Below are 21,600 nucleotides of genomic sequence, written 5' to 3'. Positions count from 1 at the left end.
GTAATATGCTTCACACCTTCCTTCCGTTCAGTATGGAACGGTCAGGGAATTAGCCGTCTTGTGCGCGCGCAATAAGCCAGGGGTTGCGGGAGCGCGCGCGGATTGTCCACCATCTCAGCCCCTCAGGCTGTGCAAATCGCGCGTCTTGTCAATCATCTCCCTGGCGAAGACCTGATCCTCCGTGAGTACTGGTGAGTCCTCTTTTCGCTTTTCTTTCATCGGAAGTGCAAATTTAAAAAAAGCGCGCATCATTTTGCTATCCAGCACTCAGGCATATACAGGTATATCCTATGGTGTCCGATTTATCAGGGTCATTTAGACTTTACCACTCATTTATTTGCAAGTGTTTACAATACCCATGACTTGAGCTACTGCTACTGTTGAAATCCCCCGATGGATGCAGTGGTGTGTGCCAGGGTGCTGAGACTGTGTTTTTTTCCAAACCACCATCTGCGTGCGCACAACTGTTGCGCCAACGAGCATCCAATTAAACATATTTATCGAATCACCAAAGCAACTGCCCAGGGATTAATTAGTCAAAATGGAAATTAGATAATTTGATGACGTCTCTTGTCGATGTTTTTATGCTGATTTAGATTTAGGCTTCAATGATAGTCTGAGAGGGAACTGTGTAGGCTCGAGTGAAAGTTTGAGCCGTCACACAATCTGTTTCTCGGCGTTTGCTTTGAGCTCTCCTTGCTGTTGCTGTGCTGGGAAGTAACAAGCAGTTCTTTGAAATTAGCGATTGGTGGGTGCTTCAGGAGAGACAGTATTAGAGCAGCGCCACATTAAAGTTAGTGTGCAGGTACATCTGACCCCCGGCGTCTCGGGTTGAGCTGTCAGCAAGCTTACAGGCCTATAAGCCCCATGCTGAGACACACGCAATTCTGTTGTCACTCCTCAAGTGCCTACTTTAAAGTTACCAGGAAAGGAGGACAAATACGTCATAAAACAGACTAGGGGGTGGGTGGGGGGGGGGGGGGGGGGGGGTAGAAGCAGCTCCTAAAAAAAAGTCAGTAAAAAATATTAAAATAAATAAAACATGAGGACAATATTAGTAGTCAGGGGCAATTACCACACTATCATTAAGATACTTATTTATTGATTAAAAGATGAAATCCAAAAAGGATAATTTGGGGGAATAATATTCTCTTAGAAGAGAACTTCTTGACAATTTTTTTTTAATCCAGTTGTATTTTGTTTTTGTTTTTCTAGATCTGAGGTCTCAACCTCTTTGACCTAATAGCTGGAAAGAGGCATAAATCTATAAGAGTGTTGTGGGAGGGGGAAACTGATGTCAGTGGTGGCTTTAGATGATGACAGAAGTGTGGGGAAGGTTTCAGGATCTACGAGAGGAAAGAGGAGAACTGTGTGAATCTAAATTGTAATTGTCATACAGGAAGGAGTTAGATGTGGTCCAGCACCCAAGCTTCAGGCTTAATATTTCCAGCAGATTAATGATGGACCTCTGTGGTATGTTAATGGGACATGATTAATTCGGTTAACTGCAAAGTGTGCATAAATATTATTATATATGAACAGTTTTAGCAAGAATCTCAGCCACAGAAGAAATGGCACTATGACTAATAAGCTAAGTGACTAGGGCTCAACATATGGAACATCCAATGGAAATGAAATTAAAACAACAAACCAGACCTGTTTGCAAAATTATTAGAGATAAATCTAAAACACCCTACCAACATTACCTAATTAAACATAGAAAATACCGATCATAAATGTCCAATAGACCATGTGTAGTCAAACAGGCACATCAATATCTGTTTTGAATGTTTCCTTTGTGCTAAAAATGCAGAAGAAAAGAAAGTAACCTGCAATTTTATCTGCAATGTCTTGCCAGTGTGTGTCAAGCTGTGTTTGTTGACTCTTGGATAACTGGGATCATTGTGGATCTTTGTGTATATGTGTAAGGGGATTGACTGTTGAAGTTGTTGTTGTTGTTTTTGTTGCACTCATGCTGTTTTGTTGTCTGTTAGTGTAATTATGTATCTGGAGGCTTGGTATTTTAGGTTGGTAGGACTTTAATACAGTTTTACCAACATACAAAGTGTAATCATGATACAAACATTGTGACCATTTTCGGTTCCAAGAAGTAATCTTAATATTTAAAAAATTAAAATTGTAAAAATGTTGTGTTCAATCTTCTTCAGGTAATTTTCCAAGGAGAAGAAATAGCTGGCATTCTTTTTCTGAAGCTCTAATTGGTCCACAGATGAAAGGAATTATAACAAAACATCATCAGTTGGCAATCAAAACTCCAGAAAAAAACAGAAGAAGACCCCCTGACTACCAAAAACATTTTTTTAAGCTTAGCATCTGAGTAAAAAAATGTTTTTTTCTTTATACTGTACATCTTTATACAATAGCACATCAATTATAGGCCTAACTAAGCAAATTACACTGAAAAAAATGCTATGATAATGAAAAAATATGACAAGATACAAATAGTGATAAAGAAAATGTACCGTACTGATCATGCAGGGGGGAAAAAACTACATATTGCTTAAAAAATTACTCAGACTGAATAAAGATTTCAAATCAAAACACATATTGAGATGTTTTGATGACAACATAAAAGTGTTTAAACAAAGAAAGATTTTATCAGATTTGACCAGTTTTAACCTCTTATCGGTTTCAGAAACATAAATATATGCATCTCATAGCACATAAACAATATTATATTGCATCGGAATGGACTGTAACTGTTTTTCTGTCAGTTTTTTTAACATGTGATCTTATATTACTATGTTCAGCAATGCTAGTTTTTTCAAACATTTTCCAACATAAACAAGGCCACATTGTATTTTATTATAAATAACACTACTTGCATGTAATAACATCTTTTATTTTACATTGCTTACCACAATAGAAGTGACCCAAAAAAAATGACACCTCAAAGTAAAATTGGATTGTGCAAAGTATGTACATCTATAATTACTGTCAGGGGATAGAAGGGAGGAATAAAAACAGAAAGAATTATACTTATTAAACACTTTTTTTAGAAGAATTGATCAGACAGAGATGAGAGGATGATGCTGTTCTTGGCTGTGCAGAGTGAAATGTAAAGCCGCTGTTAAAATATTAGTCATAGTTTATTATAAAATGTGGTTTTTTTTTCTTTTTCATTTACGTTTAAGAAAAACTAAATGGACTGTTACATCTTTTGAATAACTGAAGCTCGAAGAAAACAATAATAATGAAACTGAAATTGAAATTGAAGTATTTAATCTTACGAGCTCTGATCCTGTTTCAGTGCATTAGTATGCACAAACGTGCTCAAAGCAAAGGTCAAATTCACCTTTGGGTTTCACATGGGCCACAAACCTCACTGTCCTGGGTTGGTGACCACAATGTCTAACTCTTACAGCTGACTTTGTTGCTCTTTGCTATGCCTCACCTGATCTGCTCTAAAAAGACTTAAAAAAAAAACCTTCCAAAAGCCTCAAAACAGAGCTGTGTAAAAGTCTACATTGTCCTGAAAAGTTAATGTAGAGTTCCAAGTCAAGCCAAAGAAATGACTCCATATTTTATTTCTGTGAATTCAAGGGATTCACAGCAATTACGAAAGTGTGAGTCATAGTCTTTCGAGATGCCACTTCATTCTTTAGCACCAGAGTCTGAGCTCAGCGACCAAATTGTCCCAACAGATTGCAGCCTGTGCTGCTTGGATTGCAGTGTGGGCTTAATCTGAGCCTACAGCTTCAATTGAGTAAAAAAAAAGGGAGACAAGACAGCTTAATTTTGGCTTTGAGTTTATCTGTCAGTCTGAAAGAGCCCCTACTGTTTCCTCAGATATATTATTTGACCTTAAATTAAGGATCAATCTAAATATTTCATATTTACTGCAAAGAGACTGAGAAGACAACATTTGCCTGTTTTATTATTTGTTTTTTCCCATACAATATTGATTTTTTATCCCATTGTATACATGAGTGTATATTGTTAGGTCGACAAAAAAAAGTCTTCTTGACTTGATATATAATTAAATGGGCATTTAAAAAAAAACATAATAATTTAAAAGGTAAATTAAAATAAACCTTGACTCTCTTCCTTGTTCTTTTAATTAGGAGGTATCTAATGAATGTTAGATAACATGTCATCACTTTATAAGTTATACTTGTAAGTTTTACTTACAGGAATGAAAGTACAAAACAGTATAATATTAAATATTAATATTCTGCTGGCAGGCTTTTGGCAACACTTAACTCTTGTTTTCTCTTTCATGTGCCCACAGAGGGATGAAACGGAAACGAATGTATGCCCTTAACCACAGCAATGAGTGAGTCATCGTCCTTTCACTCACAGAAGCTTATTTCATTGGCCCGATCACTGTCTGGGCTCGGACTCGACGCCGCCAATGGAGGCCCTGTCAACCTCGATGACAATGACGAGCCTCCACCTCCGGTATGGTTGCACCTGAACGCTGGCTTTAACATCCCACGTCTGTAGCGCATCTTTTCCTCCTACAGCTCTGCTTTCTTATTCTAGAGATGTCACATTTAAACTGTTGCCACGTTGCCAGTACAGTATTCTCCCTAAAATCACAGCCTTTATCTCATCACTCAGCTAAATTATAATATTTGTTTTCTGGTTTGGTAGGAGTCTGGCATTGAGCTTGGCCCTGGGCTTTTTTTTGCTGATGGCAAGAGGAAAGTGGACTATGTGCTTTGCTACAAATACAAAAAAAGGAGAACATCAAAGCCGCGTCTTTCCCTTTCATCTAACGGGAGTCTACCGATACCTATACCAATGCCAATCCCGATACAAGGTCGATGGGAAGCGGAAGCAGAGTCTGGGGAGCCGGGAGCTCATACGGGAGACGCGGAAGAGTCCAAGCTTACTGAGGAAGAAAAAGCTTTAATGAGGGAGGAGTTTGAAGCAGGCCTGCTGGAGGCTGGGCTACAGATTGAGCGTGATAAGGAGGTGTGTATGTGCTTTTACAGAGCTTTCACAGTGAATATTGTTGTTTACAGCTTTGAACTGTCCTTAAGTGATTCGACCACAAATCCTATGATTGGACAGCTGCCCAGCAGGTAAACCATAAGCCTGCCCGCTGAAGCTAGAAGCCTCGTCTGCACAATTGAACGCTTAATTTCAGTGGTGTATGATTGAATAATAAATTAAAAAATACACCACTAACAACAAAATAGTGCCGAATTTATTTTTTCATGAACACAATGTACAGAAGGTTTGTTTCTATCCTATTTGTGTCTTTGCACATAGATGCATTTAGTGTGTGATTTTTCTTTCTGTCTATTTTATTGTGCAGAGCTTGTAGGTTAAATTGGCTGCTGTTTTACATGGGGATTAAGAGCATTGATTGTAAGGGCGAAGCCAAAGGCCAGATTATAGGACCTTATTAAACAGTGAGCTAATACTGTGAAGCGTGTGCTGGCTGGCACATACATGTATTTGGCTGCGAGTAGTAAGTATTTATATGTAAAGGAATGGTGTGCTGGATCATATCTTAGCTATAACATCGAAAAGTCTTTTGTTATTAAAGCTAGCAATAACATTATTATGTTTTACAGTATTCATTACTTGTCCCCATTGAGGCTCAGGATACATGTGAAAAAGGCTGTTACGGATTGATTACTAGGGCGCTGCTGTAAATGCACAACATAGCCATATCTGGGAGGTGATGTTTGAGTTTGTGATGCTGTACCTGCCTAGCAATTTGCTCACTGCAGTAATTGCTTTGGCAGACAGGAAGACAGATCTCAAGAAGCTCAGTAACTGACCACATTTCATATTATCAGAACCGATAATTGGGTACATCATTGCGATTTGCAGGAAAGCATCCCAACAGTTATCTGCAATTTTCCATACTTTGCAGGATTGAGTGGTCCTGGATTTGTGATAATGGGATTTCTTACAAAACAGCCTCATCAAATATAATCAAATGTGTCATCCTGACAGGTTTAGAGAAGCATATATTTTAGTTATGAATGTAATTTTTTGCCGTCTTCACATTTCTAATGGCTCTCTCTGGCAATATGTGTGCTGATGTGCAGAGGTCAAACGGCATGGGGTTTATTCGACTGCACATCCCATGGTCAATAATGAGCCGAGAAGCGGAGCTGCAGAAGATCAAAGTCGCGGTAAAAAAGGTCAGCAGTTTCACGCAGTCAGTAACATACCTTGGTCAGTGAAATTCCAGTTTTATTTTGTACATTTTGAGCATTTTTTTGAGATTTTTAATTTGGCTCGGGGACTTGCAGTTTGGAAAACTGTGGAAAATGACCAAGTAGCTTTGATCAAAATGTTTTTCATGTGTGTTGTCTTTATGTAGAAATGTGAATTGCGGAAACGGACAGGCATTGCTGGGATGTGGGATTCTGTTGCCACTAAAATCAACACACCGTTTCAGCCGGACGTCCCCGATTTTGACATCCAGAGAGACTCCCAGACACGCGTCAATTTTAAAACTCTCAAACACCCTTTTATCAGAGACAAACTCCATCTGTGAGTACATAGATGATCACACTTACTGGTGAATAATAAGGACAATCTTAGCTTTGGACACACATAGTTTTATTGGTGACTGAAAAATCAAAGTGGTATTCAGTAGGTATTATATTGTGATATAATGCTAATTCAGAACTTTTTATGCCACGGAAACACACACAAAAAAGGAACTTGCCATTCGAAAAAAAATTCGAGAACAGGCTTTATTTTTAACCCTAATTTATTTTGTCCCTACAGCTATGACATCAAGTCAACAGAGACTCTGTTTGACAATGCGACGCGGAGCAGAATAGTGAGTCCAGGAGTTTTTTGTCATGAAAAAAAAGGTTCTGAAATCTAAAGTTTAAATATAAATGAGCTCACTTAAAATTTCTATACTATGTTACGTGTGCTTCTAGGTAGCTGAGATTATTTCACGTACTACTTGCAGACACTCTTGCCAAACTACCGGTGAGATCTATTGTTTTTCTGTTTCATATTGTTCAGAGTCATGCTGACAGTCGTAGCTAAACTGCTTGTGTGTTACATTACCTTCTTGTGTTGTAAGGCATCAACTCTTTACTGGCTCGGGGTGTCTATGTTGCTGCTTTCCCTCTGCATGACGTAAGTAAAATGAAGACCTCTGCTTGAAGTGCTTTTGTTCTGCTCAGTTACTGTATATAAGTAACAAAAAAATGTACAACTCCTAAAAACCTCATCTTCACTTAATCCTGTGGATTTAATATGGTTTAAAGTAAACCACTATGTGTCTTATAAAGAGCTGATCACTTTTTCTGTTTTAGGGGTCATTCACAAGGAGAGGACGGAAAGATCAGAGAAATGATAGACAGGTGAGTTTTCTCTAAGTGGATGTGGATAAGCATGTGTTGACAAAATGTTTTTACCTCTGGAACATCCTTGATGAAGTCGATGGAGGTGATACATTCATTTTAGGGATAAAATCTTTGCTGTTGCTAACCAAGCTTCAGAGAGCTTAGGTGCTAACATATTTTAAAAATAATACAATGTACAAATCTATATGTGATCCAGTAGTTTGAGTTCTTTCAAAATCTTAATACAGTTTGGTTATTTATTATCAACACTCTGGGTGAGGATCACAGGTCTGACATTTATAATGAGAGGCCTGAAAACATTGCATCTGACATTTTAGTTATTAACTGTTATAATCTGGGCATTTACTGTTCTGTCATGTTCTTGTGCATCTTTCAGCTCCTCCATGAAGAATGGGCTAACTATGGAGTCATGCATAAATACCAGCCTGTAGATCTTATCAGGTACTGAGCTATACATTTCTAGCTATAGCGTTAGCTTGTAGTGTAGTGTTCATTACAGCCACTAATACTGATCTTTAAGAAACAATATTGGTGCAAAGTCTTTAAGGCTTGCCATTATCATTATTATTATTATTATTATAGATGAGATGCCAAGTCAAAGTTTTAAACTATAAGTACTAATTCTACTATTAATAATAAAGTTCATGGATGTGCCAAGTAAACGTTAAGGTTTCTAATGTTTCTTAGGTGAGATCAATTTTTTCTTGTGTTTTTAAATTGAACACCGCTTGAGTCTAAAATAGCATATGTCCTTGGCTCTTCACATTTCCACTTGACAAAAATGTATAGCCTGCACGTTGCTCCTTTGTTTACAGGAAGTACTTTGGAGAACAGATTGGGTTGTATTTTGCATGGCTGGGTGTTTATACTCAGCTCCTCATCCCTCCTTCAGTACTGGGCATCATTGTCTTCCTATACGGCATACTTACTGTGGATACCAATGTGCCAAGGTGGGTAGATACTAATTAGTCTTCAAATCTGTTTGTGCTTATCAAAAGTGTATTACTGACACACAGTGTTAATGTTATTATGCATGTGCTGTTTTAACATGTGTATTTAAGTCAGGAGACGTGTAATGACAGCTTGAACATCACCATGTGTCCACTCTGTGATGGCGTGTGCGACTACTGGCGTCTGAGTTCAGTGTGCTCATTGGCCCGAGCTTCATACCTGTTTGACAATGGAGCCACTGTCCTCTTTGCTATTTTCATGTCTCTGTGGGGTAACTATACACTTTAATGCATATCCCTGTTACAGCATACGGAGTAGGTTTCAACACAGTAACTCCAGTAGATAGACAGACATTTAATAAACACTTAGATTTCTTAATTCAACTTTCAGTTAACCCAGATACACATTTTAAGATATGAAGCTACTTATTTTGTCAAAACAGGCATATTTAATTTTCTGAACACATTCACATTTAGGATATGTTTGTGAATAAACTTCCTGCCAAAATTGAATTTTTTGAACCTCCTGAATGCAAATAATTTTTTAAAATCTTTTTAAAATTTCTTTGAATTCCTTTTGTTCATTTTTTTTGTAGCTGCATGGTTTCTTGAGCACTGGAAAAGGCGGCAGATGTATCTGAAACATACGTGGGACCTGACGAGCCTCGAGGATGAGGAGGTATTGAAGTAGATTTGGCATATTGTACAATAAAAAGAACTACGCTATATTAACAGAAATTGAAAATCAATCAAATTATTGCATAATTTTATTTTTTCACTTTCTATTTTTATAACCCATGTAAGTCAAGCCCAGAGTTTTAACCTCTTGACACTTGACGGCAGGGATCAGTTGTGGTTTACCTTGTAGATTATCATTTGTTTCAGAACACCGCCCATCCCCTACATACACATACCTGTAGGCACCCATGTATCCATGTGTTTAGGGTGTTAAGTGTGGTAATGGGATTGGCGAGTTCTTAAAGGGTATTTCCTGGATAGTATGACAAAGCAGGGTCATAACATACACAGACACAGCCTAGAACAACTATAGCTGTTTGAACTTTGCTTGAGATTATCCAGCGGACGTATGTGAGACCAGCCACTTCATTAGTTACTCCTGCTATCCATTCGCATAACATCAGCTCCATTCGTCAACTCCATCCATTTAAACATATAGACGTTAGGCAACATGCTCTGCTAAAATTCAAATATCTGAATGGGGAATAAAGGTGATTTAAGTGATTTTAAACATGTCATGGTTATAGGTGTCAGATCCAAGATCCAGGTCCAAGTATTTCAAAAACGGTTTACTTTAGTTTAAACATTTCTAAAGTTTAAAGAGAAGGGTCCAAAAGTCCTAAAGAGAAATATCCAGAAAATGCCTTACTGATGCCAGAGGTCAGAAAGGCAACAGTAACTCAAATAACGACTTGTTACAACCAAGGAATGCAGAAGAGCATCTCTGAGTGCACAACACATCAAACCTTGAAGTGGATACCTACGGCAGCCCTGTGTGCCACTCCTGTCAGCTGGGAACTAGAAACTGAGGCTGCAGTTACTCTGGGCTCACCAAAAGTGCACAGTAGAAGAAAAATGGTCCATATCTACTGCAACATTTGGATGGCAGGGTCCGATTTTGAAACATGAGCAACAGAAAGACTCTGTCATGCCTTGTATCAACGGTTCAGTTCAGCATATAAGTCTATCCTTTTATGACCATGTTATTCTGATGGCTGCTTCCACCAGAATAACATGCCATGACTCAGAGCTTAAATAATCTCATACTGGTTTTTTGAACATGCCGGGGAGTTCACTATGCTCAAATGGTCTCCACAGTCACCAGATCGCAATCCAATTGGGGACCTTTGGGATATGGTGGGATGGGAGATTGTCATCATGAATTTGCAGCCGACAAATCTGCAGCAACTGTGTGATGCTGTCATGTTGATATAGACCAAAATCTCTCAGGAAGGTTTCTATCATCTTGTTGAGTCTAAGACTCAAGTGGGTCTTTACCAGAGACTAGCAAGGTGTACTGAATAAACTAGCCAATGAGTGTATCTTAGAAATAGTTGAAATTCATGAAATTCATAGCAACGACATGTGGCCCCTCCCCAGAACCATCCATCCATCTTTTCTTTTTTTTCAAAATTCTATTCAAATGAACTATTTTTTTATAAATATATAACGCAGAGAATTATCTGTTGTGTGTTACAGAGTTCATGAACAGCATTCATTTATGAAAACAGCAAATCTTTCTTACACTCTCTCTTCCCTTTCTAACTATGTGTGCATATCTGTCTCTGCCTCTTTCATTCGTCACTTTGTCTCCTGCCCGAAGGAGCGAGTCCAGGTGGGCAGGTTTCTTTACCCGCAAGTTTCTGTAGCCATTTTTTATGCATTGTGAAATCAATTTATTGTTAATGTTTTAATGTGTTGGCATTTACTGGGTTGTGTATCCACAGTTGAGAATTTTAATTCTAAACATTAGTAATTGAAAAACTCAGTTAATAGTCACAGTTGCAGATTTAAATCACTTACATTAAAGGTGTAAATAATTCACACAAAATAAATGGTTTTGTAATGGCAGATGCCAGACATTAGTGCATGTGTTTTAAATGTGTGTGTGTGTGTATGTGTGTGTGTGTACTGCAGGAGGAGCTGAGACCTGAATATGAAGAAGCACTGCAGGAGAAAAAAGCCAAGATGAAAGCACAGTCTGCAAAAAAGGTATAATATGTGTTTTTATTCACATTCAGTTTTATAACTTGCCACACAAAAGACACAGATTTCACTCACTCACTGTGTTTTTTTCCTCTGTTGCAGATGACTCAGTCTGGGGACGGTAGAGATGGAGAAACAGACCAGATGCTGGCCTACCAGGTATCACTACACTGCCCTGAGTGACAGGACATTATGTGGACAGAGCTGCTGGGGGTAGAGGGCAGGGCTGTATTTAAACTTCTTTCATTACTGCTAGCAGATAATGTCGCTCCCCGATTTACTTTATCCTCAACGAAGTTAAGTGAACTACTCCCAGAAAAGCAAATCTTACACTTTATCTGAGTTTTTCATATATTGTAGATTTAATATAGACTACCTGTGTGTGTATGACTTTATGTTGCTTCATAATAAACCCCCTTCACCTACTGTGGGTGGTTGAGTCCAAAGCAGCTTACCTGCCTGAGATTAGCCCAGATTACTGTTGGAGAGGGAAAAGGGAGCAGAGGAAGAAGGGGAGGGGATTTCTGTCCTTTGAGATGGCAAACACGCACCTGCCAGACAGAAACAAAAACGTGTGTGCATGTGTGTGTGTAGAACATGTGCAGTGCATTAATGCACAGTGCTAACTCATATACCGATGATGAGAACAAAAATAATATGCATGTTTTCTTGGCAGCAAGAGCCCGAGTCACTGGACATAGAGGATCACATGCCAGGTTATCTCATCAATATATCCACCTTACTACTGCTGGTACTGCAATCATACTTTCTTCTTATTCTCACATTTCTATCTTTCTTTTTTGTTGAATCATGATTTCTTAAGGAAGGTTATATTTTAGCCATCATTATTTGTATTTTTATTTGTTTGTATTTAACAGTAATCAGGAGGTTTTTATATTTTAATATAAACTTTCAACTTTTTATAAACTTTTTGTGTCTTCAGATATTCATCACCTTCTCAGCGGTGTTCGGGGTGGCAGTTTATCGCATCTGCATGCTGAGTGTGTGGTCCATGAACCCTGATCCGGAGGCCAAGGCCAGCGTTAGGATGACAGTCACAACCACAGGCATCATCCTCAATATGCTGGTTGTTCTGGTGTTGGAAGAGGTCTACGGAGCGATTGCCGTGTGGCTAACTGAGCTTGGTACTTTTTTAATGCTGTTAGAAAGTTTAATCATTGAAATGGTTAAAATTGGAGACAGAAAGCAGTAAAATCTTGAAGGTAAAACAAGTTATAGAACTGGACACTCACCAGCAAACATAATTTATTACTCAAGAAAGTAAGGCATTACACATTACCACATTTTCCTGAATGTATATTACTTAATTACTCCCTGGAGAAAGTAATTCATTACAGTACTTGTTACATTACTTTTGTGTTATTTAAAATTACCTGAAACTCATTGTCGCAAAATTATCAGTTGACAGTATAAACCTGAGGCTACTCACACTCCAGCACATAACCTCATCCTAAGCAGGTGAGGTGTGAGGACACACATGTGATCTATCTTTATATGTATGAACACAAGACTGGCAACACAGCACAGAGATGAAAACCACCCGAAGCCACAGTGATTCTATTCTAGAAACATCTTTACTGATTTTCTTAGCTCAGTTTTGTCATCACTCTGGGTTTTTGGTTAGCTAAAATTAAAAAAGTAAAGTCCACAGTGGTCTACTTCTCTAAAGCTGTAGTACACTCCACCATTTCTGTAGATTATAGCGAGTGCTTAGGAAGAAAAAACATGTTTGTTTCATGTTTCTTCTTTCTATGTGTGTGGTGTACAGAGAACTAAAGAGCCTTTGTAACATAAGTAAGAACATAATTGTAACTGTAATGTAATTGCTTAATTTAGTGCAGTACACATTATATTACTCTGTTACTGAAAAATGTCACGTGATTACAGTAGCATGTTACTTTAGATCACTACTGCATTATTCTGTAAACCCTGAAGCATTTATAACGGTGTTACTGTTGTTGAGACAGCTCTAACATTGTCCACTGTTTTACAAGATCTGTCTTTAAGCCTTCTGCTGTTTGAGTTCTAATTTTCATGTAACTAACTGTATCATCTAACATGATTAGATACTTCACCATGTATTTTAGTACAACAGGGTGTTTTACAGATTAAGGGAGTCTTGGTGACATTGATTTGATTTGATTTGATATACCTTTATTAGTCCCACAAGGGGAAATTTCATGTTAGCGAAACGTAACCAGTATAAAGAAACTGATGATGCAGGTGATGTGTTTATAGTTGTAAATGGAATTAATAGAATTAAGTCATGTCTCAACAGAACTTCCAAAGACAACGGAGGAGTTTGAAGAGAGACTAATATTCAAGTCCTTCTTCCTCAAATCCATGAACGCCTTTGCACCAATTTTCTATGTGGCCTTCTTCAAGGGCAGGTCTGTATTTTTTTCTTTCTTCACAAGCTCATAAAGTGACCTGGGGTCCCATTTGATGTGGGACTACACAGCATTTTTATCCTTTGTCTGTCGTCTCACACGTAGAGATAATTAACCATTTTGATTGTCACCAGTTTTCTAAAATCAGCACTGCAGGAGAGATACTTTTCTAATGTCTGGCTTATATCCAATGGCTGTGAAGCAAACAGGGAAGGCTGTAATCGTGGGTCAAGTGCAGGTTAACCTGTTGCCAACAGGGAAAAATGCGAGTGACCACAAAGTCATAATGGAGTACTATCATTTTCAATCTTTTGTCATCTCACTTATGCCAGCGTTTAGTTAAAAAATGGTGAAAGAATACATTTTTATACAGTTTTAATGGCAAAAGTTATGCAGACTGTGACAGAGTATGATAGAAATTAAGCTGTTGAAATTGCATAAGGCAACACAAACTTTCTCTTCCTATATGGTTAATGTATTTATTTAGCAAAGGAATGGAAAATTGCATTCAAATTAAATATTTCCTCTTCATATGCTACATTTGAGGCCTGCTTAGTTTGTGTGATATATTGTCTCATACAAACATACTCTTTGCCCCACGATTAGTTTGCTGAGATGTGTTTGTCCTACTGTGTGTCTTCATTCCTTTATCACGTGACTTGGTCCTCTCCTCATACAGGTTTGCTGGGCGGCCTGGCGATTATGTTTATGTCTTTGGAGACTATCGCATGGAGGAGGTTTGTTACACTACACACATCAGTGATTATTGTTTTGTGTATGTACCTGTAAGATAAATGATCTGTAATCTTTTATGTAAATGTGTGTTTTGCCATCTGTAGTGTGCCCCTCCTGGCTGCCTCATTGAGCTGTGCATCCAGCTGAGCATGATCATGCTCGGAAAACAACTCATCCAAAACAATGTGTTTGAGATACTCGTACCGTAAGTGTTCCCAGATATATACTGCTTAATGTACAGAATTTGAATCTGTAATCTGACTCTGTGAATATATCTTTTCTATTTTACAGTAAGTTGAAAAAGATGTACAGAACAATACAGGAACAAAAAGGAAAGAATAGAGGAGCAGAAGATGAGGACAGTGAAACAGAGGAGAAGCGACCGAAACAGCAGTTTGACAAGGATTTCACCCTTGAACCGTTTGAAGGTGTCAGTCCAGAATACATGGAAATGAGTAAGTCTTTTCTGGTCCCTTGGATATATATTTATTCACAAAATCATTCAATACTGCAATGAACCTGCATTAACCTGTAACCATGTGTGCATGTCTTGACATATACAGTAATCCAGTATGGGTTTGTGACTCTGTTTGTGGCCTCCTTCCCGCTGGCACCAGCGTTTGCGCTGCTCAACAATGTCATCGAGATTCGCCTCGACGCTGCAAAATTTGTCACTGAAATCCGGCGTCCCGATGCTGTGAGGTGCAAAGACATAGGTACAGATTTCACACGTGCTCACGTCCTCTCTGTCTTCCTCTGTGTGAATGTGACAAAAAAAACCTATCCCTAAATTTCTAATCAAGTTCTTTTTCTTTCCTTTCTTTTACATGAATACACTCATGCGCACACACATTGATACACATGGATCGACACACTTCTTTCCCCCCCTTTGTCTCTTTGCATGTGCATGCTATCTCCAGGGATTTGGTACAACATCCTTTGTGGAATCAGCAAATTCTCTGTCATCACCAATGTAAGTGTGTGTGCGTGTATGAGTCTGCTTTCTATAACCTTTGACTTCTGGCAGAGAAGTGTATACTGAAGTGAACTCCAGTTTAACTGCAACTTACTGCTGCTGCCATGTCCTTGTTGAATAAGTGCAAATGTTCAGTTTACCCAAGTCCATCGAATTAAATTCTGTTTACTGAAATTCATAATATTGTAACAAGGCACTCTATGGCAGCTAGAGGTGTGGCACAATTTGCAGGTCTCTGAGCTCAAAAGCAACTTTAATGCAGCTTTAAATTATTTTAATTGCTCATATACTTGAATTTGCAGTATACTTAAAATTTTCCTCCTTTAACTTTGATGCTGGTTTGCAGCATTTCTGTGTCGTGGCATAGAAATGCTGCAAACACATGTGGAACAGTTGTAAAGAATAAAAAAGTGTACTTTCAAAAATATAATATAATATAATATAATATAATATAATATAAGTTGCAAATTGTCGGGACTTTTTTGGTTGACTCTTTTAAAGGTCTACCAATTTCACAACAGACATGTAACAAATTAAATTTTAAAAAATACTGATTTCTTTTTTTATTTGTCACTCATCTTGTCACTGGTGTTACCATATTCATTTGGCAAGTTTAAAGGCTTTACAAAATATTAATATTATTCTTTAGGATAATGAAACAAGATTTCATTTTATTATTTACAGTCAGGTTTGTTCAGCATGTGGCTGTATGACATTTGTTTATTTGTGCATTTGCTAATAACAATATAAATATTAGAATTACAGCTAAAAATGAATAATAATGCAATCCTGTATATCCCAACCCACACAGTTAACAAAATTTAGTGGCTATAAAATTACTAATGTGTCGAAATCAAATATTAAACACTTTGCTTGATGTGATCGAAAAACCCCCACTCAGTTTGGAGATACCAAACAAAAGGAGGATTAATAATGAGAAAGAAATGTGAGTCATGAATTTAATCAGTTTGTATTTTGTTCTTTTTCTTACAATTCCCTAAAGGTAAGGTAAAATCTTAAACTAAACCATTTTTATGAAATTATAAAATAAAAGAGAAAAATTCTTATAAATGAAAAGAGGCATTGGTCTTATTATGAGCAATTTAGTAAATATGTCAGAGGAAATCCTGGGAATCGAGTGATGTCATCACTATCATTTTTTCTTTCAAAATAATACACTTTTTTAATATGAAAACATCAGGGGAATAATACTTTCTTTATATATTTTTTAAGATTTTGTTTAAAATTCATTTTGTTATGTCACGTTTATTGTATATTTGATAGTTATGTAGATATTATTGCATTTTCCTTTTTAAAACAAAACATGCTGCTTACCACTATCCTTTATTGTGGGGTGGGGCACTTCTGTGGTGCTTGGATCTATATATAAACTGCTTTCGGCTCATTTATTCTCAAAGGGATGCTCAGCGTGTTTGTTTTGGCAGATTACACCAGAAACCCTTCCTGACACAAATATAGACAAATATATTTGACAAATCTTGTCAATTTGATGGCTCAGGTATAATTGTTCAAATCACATATTGTAATATTTTAACACAGACGTAAATCAAAAATGTAATTAAAACACCAAATTATTTTTAAAGTGTAATATTTCTTTAAAAGCTACAGACAAAAAAATAGACAGTAATGTTACGTTATTCTTATTATTGGACCATAAAGTTATTTATTGCTAATGAACAGATGTGCCAACGGTAATTGGTAACTGTAACTTTCACCCCTTGTTTGTCTTTCTAGGCATTTGTCATCTCCTTCACATCAGAGTTTGTTCCACGAATGGTTTACCAGTACATGTACAGCGTTAATGGCACCATGAGTGGATACACGGAGCACTCGCTGTCCTACTTCGATGTCGGCAACTTCCCCTCTGGCACAGCGCCAAACACCACCCTTATCACTGGAGTATCCATGTGCAGGTCAGAGTCACTCTATTAACCTTGACCTACCTGGAACTTTCTTTAAATCCTTTAGTCCAGCAGCTTAGCGCTTTACCTGGAACATATACAAAAAGACTTCCTCAAGATTTCCACATTTTATCTTGTGTCAGATTCATTTTTCATCAGTCTTCATGGATACTTGAAAATTACAAAGCCAACATTTTTTGAAGGTATTGTTAAATGTATTAAAGATAACAATTTACTTCAGTATTCAGACCTTACAGGGCTATAATTGAGCTCTGGTGCATCCTGTTAAAAATCAATGAGATGTTTCAGCAACTTAACTGGACACAGCCTATATGAAAAGGCATACACCTGTCGATATAAATTCTTCCTGTTGATGGTGGATGTCAGATTGAAGGCCAAACCGTAGCGTATCCTGTATGATACTGGAAGAGCAGTGGCTTATCACAGAGCAGAGGCTGAGGTGCTCATATCCATCCAGCATCCACTTCAAAATTTCCATCCATCCATTCAGCCACACAGCCAGCAGTTTTCTTAACGGATTATGCCTCTCTCAGTCTATTTCACTTGTCATTTGGCGAGAGGCAGAGTGTATCTGGGTTAGGTTGGCAGTTCATCACATGGCCAATCACCATTTAACCTAACATGCATGTCTTTTGAGCTGTGCATGGAAATTCAACACCTAAGAGAAAACCGCGCAGCCCCAGGGAGAGCATATCTGCATCGTCTCTCAGCCCCTCATGGACTTGTTCACACATTTAAATAATAAGCGAGTGGTCACTATGAAAGATCCTTTTGTGGAGATAGGAAAACCTTACAGAAGGACCATCACTGGTGTAGCAGTCCACCAATCAGGTCCTCGTGGTAGAGTAGCAAGTTTTGGAGCAGTTTCTTATCAAGCAGTTTATAGTTTTGTTTGGAGAAAATAGATCCGACTTCATTAACACCGTCTGTACAGACTAAGGCACTCGTGACAACGTAATGCAATGGGGATGTTTATGTTTTGGTTTTTGTTTGTTTTTATTACAACAAGGCGTGGAAGACAAGACGGGATAGTGTTAAAGATGCTTGCAGAAAAAAATGTTAATTTTCAGTGAAAATCTTTTGCAACCGATGACAAATAACCACCCCAAACACAAAAACATGACCTAGAATGACCCAACCACAGGCAAGACCTGAGAGACGGGAACGTGGCTGTGCAGTGACACCAAGCAGTTCTGCCAAGAAGAATAGGCGAAGCTTCCAAAACAATCATGTGCCAAACTTGTAAGATCATTCCAAAGAAAGGCCGTGACTGTTGCCAAAGCTGCTTTAACCAAGTACTGAGAGAAACTTCTGAATACTTAATGTATGTAAAATGGGACGTTTAAGGCTTTTGTTTTAGTGTATTTACAAAACATTCATAAAACTTTTTGTGGAGTATTTGTGTGGAAATTCATGAGAGGTTAAAAAAAGAATTACAAGAATCAATTTTGAGATGTAGGAAACGAAAGATGTGGAAAATTAAAAGGATTTGAATTGTTTTTATTTTTTACTGTAAATGTGTGCAAGGATGAATTTTAAGAAATTGTCAAATTTTGGCTTGGATAGCGTTTAGCTTTTTTGTGTGTATTTTTTTTCGTGCTTCCACATGTTTCTCTGTGCTAATACTCACAGTGTATCTTTCTGTCAGGTATAAAGACTACAGAGATCCTCCGTGGGCAACAGATGCATACACCTTCTCTAAACAGTACTGGTCTGTCCTGGCTGCAAAACTGGCCTTCGTAATTTTCTTCCAGGTATCAATATGACTTAGCTACAGTAGGACATATGCTACACTTAGTCTGAAAGGGTATCTCCAGCTCTGTTTTTACTTAAATCCACGAATAGCTTTCTATCCAGCTGATATGTGACTTCTTTTTTTTCTGTCTTTCTCAAAGGATGTTAATATAATGTATAGATAAGTAGAGATGCACCAGTCCAACTTTTCCTCTCCTGATATCTGCTGATAGGTTTTTTCTGACAGTAGTGTTGTCTTTGATATTAAGTTGGATAATTTATATTAATATGTCCTCTATTTCACTGTGACCAGACCTATTTATCTGATATTTATCTGTTTATAATAAAAAGTGATCTCAGTGAGTGTGCAAACTGCCTAATGGCATTCAGTGTTAATCCAGCAAAATAGTGCTTTCTTACCTATAGGCAGCCTCGCCTCTGTCAGTGCGCCCCAGGGCAGCTGTGGCTACAATGTAGCTTGCCATCACCAGTGTGTGAATGTGTGTGTGACTGAATGTAGTGTAAAGCACTTTGGGGTCCTTAGGGACTAAGTAAAGCACTATACAAATAAAGGCCATTTACCATAGGTGCCTTTAAAAAAATTATTTGAACAAATACATTTTTGGCTTAAAAATAAAAATCTCTCTTGTTACTTGTTTTTTCTATCAGAACCTTGCCATGTTCCTCAGCATGTTAGTTGCCTGGATGATCCCAGATGTACCACGATCTCTGCGGGAACAGCTGAAGAAAGAGAACATGTTGCTGATGGAGTTTCTGCTGACTCAAGACCAAGAAGCACGTGCCAAAACTCACTCCACAAAACCTTCAGCCCCCTACTTCCCCACCAACATAGACATTGTGGTGGAGGCACCACCAGAAAATCAAGAAGAAGTACAAGTGGAGGAAGAGGAAGTGGTGGGGGCTGAGATCAATTTGGATGCAAGGAGCAGAGATAGTGACAGTGATCCAGAGATTGGAAATGTATTGGTAGAAGGTGGAGTAAATGGTCTAGAAGAGCGAGGAGATGAAGGTGAAGAGGAAAACAGAGAGGCCGAAGAAACAGAAAAGGAAGGAGAAGGAGATGTTAAGGAGGAGGATGGGAAGGAAGAAGGTGGAAAGGAAGAGTTTGAGCAAGAGGAAAGTGATGAAAAAGAGAAAGGAGGACAGAGAGCAAATGAAGACGAAGCAAAGGAAGTTGAGAATGAAAATTTTACTGTAGATCTGGACGTCTTCATGAGTGAGCTGGGCCTCTTAGGTAAGAGGAGACAATTTAATAACAGAGCACAAGTTCTTCTTTCTTTGTTCATCTTGTCTGTGAAACATATTGTCTGCATCGTACGATTCATTTTTTTTGTTTTTTGTTATATAGATGAAGAACCCTCATCGGGCACAGTTAAAGATATGGAGCTTCCCCGCTCAGGCTCCAAACAAGAATGCCAGAAAGATGCTGAACCTCTGTCACATTCATCGTGTAAAAGAGGATCATCCCAGAGTCTGAAGAGCTCCACGGAAGGGATTACAACAACAGATGATGAAACTAAGAGCTTCTCATTAATTGCACCTCCTCCCAGAGAGCCAGGCTCAAAAGCCAAGGTCCGATGCTCCACCCTGCCTTCTCGCCACAGAGGGGCTGAGGCTTGCTACAGCCTGCCAAGACCCAGCCACTCCACCAGCCTCACCAGGTTCCAGCAGAAGTCCACACTTATTCCCCTGGTTTCCCTGGACCCTTCATCATCAGCTTCGCCCAGCCCATTATCTCCCACACACACACAGGCATCCCCATCATCTACACAGCCTCTACTTGCCCAACAGCACAAAGCCTCAACTGAACTGTTTGTGCTGAAAGGCCCTCCACCCCAACAGCCACGCTCCAGGGCCAAAGCCCGGTGCTTAACCCTGCCTCCAAGACAAAGAGCACAGGGTCCTGAGGAGCACTCTAAAAAGCCTAGCCATTCCACCAGCTTTACAAAGCTGGAAGACCGTATCCCGCCTTCCCCCAGTGAACTGAAGCGCAACACACCAGTATGAGGAGAGCTGCAAGGCAAAGTGGAAGAGAAGGAGGGTGGAGGAGGGAGGGAGAGGACTATTCAGATAACTTTCTCCTGTCTGTGCCTCGAGGCACACCCTTCAGTCCCCACTGCATATACCTGTGGTGTGAAAGGAAACATCAATGGAAACTCCTTTTTATCATGTTACTCCTCATTATACTGCTCAGTGGTTTAGGGCTAAACCTAACAATGGGGGTGCTGGACAATTCAGAGAAAGACTGCTCTGAAAGTCTCCTTGCTATGACCTGTGAAAAATAACCACTGGACCGTATTCTGTTTTATTTCTGTGTATATTTTTTGGGCTGTTCTTTTTTGCCTACACTCACATCTCAGTAGCCAATGCTCCTCTGTTACTTCCAGTCCAACACATGCAGCAGTGCTGCCTTGTAGGCCAGCTGAAGATGAAATTGTATTCATTGCAGCTAGAATCAGCACGTGTGCTTTTAGATTTACGTTTATCTTTAGAAGTTTTGATATATAAACACATGAACTTATAATAAAAGACCCCCATGTTTTTCATGTTTGTTCTTCATTGTAAAGTTGTGTAGTAACCTCAAGCCTGTTTTTTCTTGGACAAGGGCTTTGGTTATTGACAGGAAACACTTAAATATTATAGTGATCGCAGCTGATTTTAAAGTCAGTATTTGTTATGGCTGCCTTTAATGTAGCCTATGCTCTATAAGGCAAGCTTTTTTATAATTTCTTTAAGTAGTCTTCAGGAATAGTTCTCCGGGCTAACTGAAGGACATCCAAAGCTCTC

General features: G+C 38.5%; 1 protein-coding gene across 1 annotated transcript; it reads left to right on the top strand.

Annotated features, from left to right (window-relative positions):
- Positions 1–64: 64 nt before the first annotated feature.
- ano2a (anoctamin 2a) lies at positions 65–21,357 on the top strand. Its single transcript, XM_063479727.1, has 28 exons — positions 65–191; positions 4,253–4,422; positions 4,618–4,941; positions 6,033–6,128; positions 6,311–6,483; positions 6,724–6,778; positions 6,885–6,936; positions 7,034–7,089; positions 7,269–7,316; positions 7,696–7,760; positions 8,135–8,269; positions 8,381–8,541; positions 8,866–8,948; positions 10,611–10,622; positions 10,925–10,999; positions 11,096–11,152; positions 11,670–11,744; positions 11,937–12,138; positions 13,293–13,404; positions 14,084–14,141; positions 14,244–14,344; positions 14,431–14,594; positions 14,703–14,855; positions 15,060–15,112; positions 16,871–17,049; positions 18,707–18,812; positions 19,462–20,047; positions 20,162–21,357. The coding sequence occupies exons 2-28, from the start codon at positions 4,276–4,278 to the stop codon at positions 20,818–20,820; spliced, it is 3,987 nt and encodes a 1,328-aa protein (XP_063335797.1). The 5' UTR covers positions 65–191; positions 4,253–4,275; the 3' UTR covers positions 20,821–21,357.
- Positions 21,358–21,600: the final 243 nt, after the last annotated feature.

Source organism: Pelmatolapia mariae, linkage group LG7, assembly GCF_036321145.2.
Source record: "Pelmatolapia mariae isolate MD_Pm_ZW linkage group LG7, Pm_UMD_F_2, whole genome shotgun sequence".
Taxonomy (NCBI): Eukaryota; Metazoa; Chordata; class Actinopteri; order Cichliformes; family Cichlidae; genus Pelmatolapia; species Pelmatolapia mariae.
This window is presented reverse-complemented; position numbering and strand designations above follow the sequence as displayed.

What these genes read in the sequence shown, in the direction of transcription:
- ano2a (XM_063479727.1), top strand. Translation starts at nt 4,276, where the DNA reads ATGCCCTTAACCACAGCAATGAGTGAGTCATCGTCCTTTCACTCACAG. An exon ending in TATCCACCTTACTACTGCTG is followed by an intron (nt 11,745 to 11,936) that starts GTACTGCAATCA and finishes TTGTGTCTTCAG; the next exon opens with ATATTCATCACCTTCTCAGC. An exon ending in GAGTGAGCTGGGCCTCTTAG is followed by an intron (nt 20,048 to 20,161) that starts GTAAGAGGAGAC and finishes TTTGTTATATAG; the next exon opens with ATGAAGAACCCTCATCGGGC.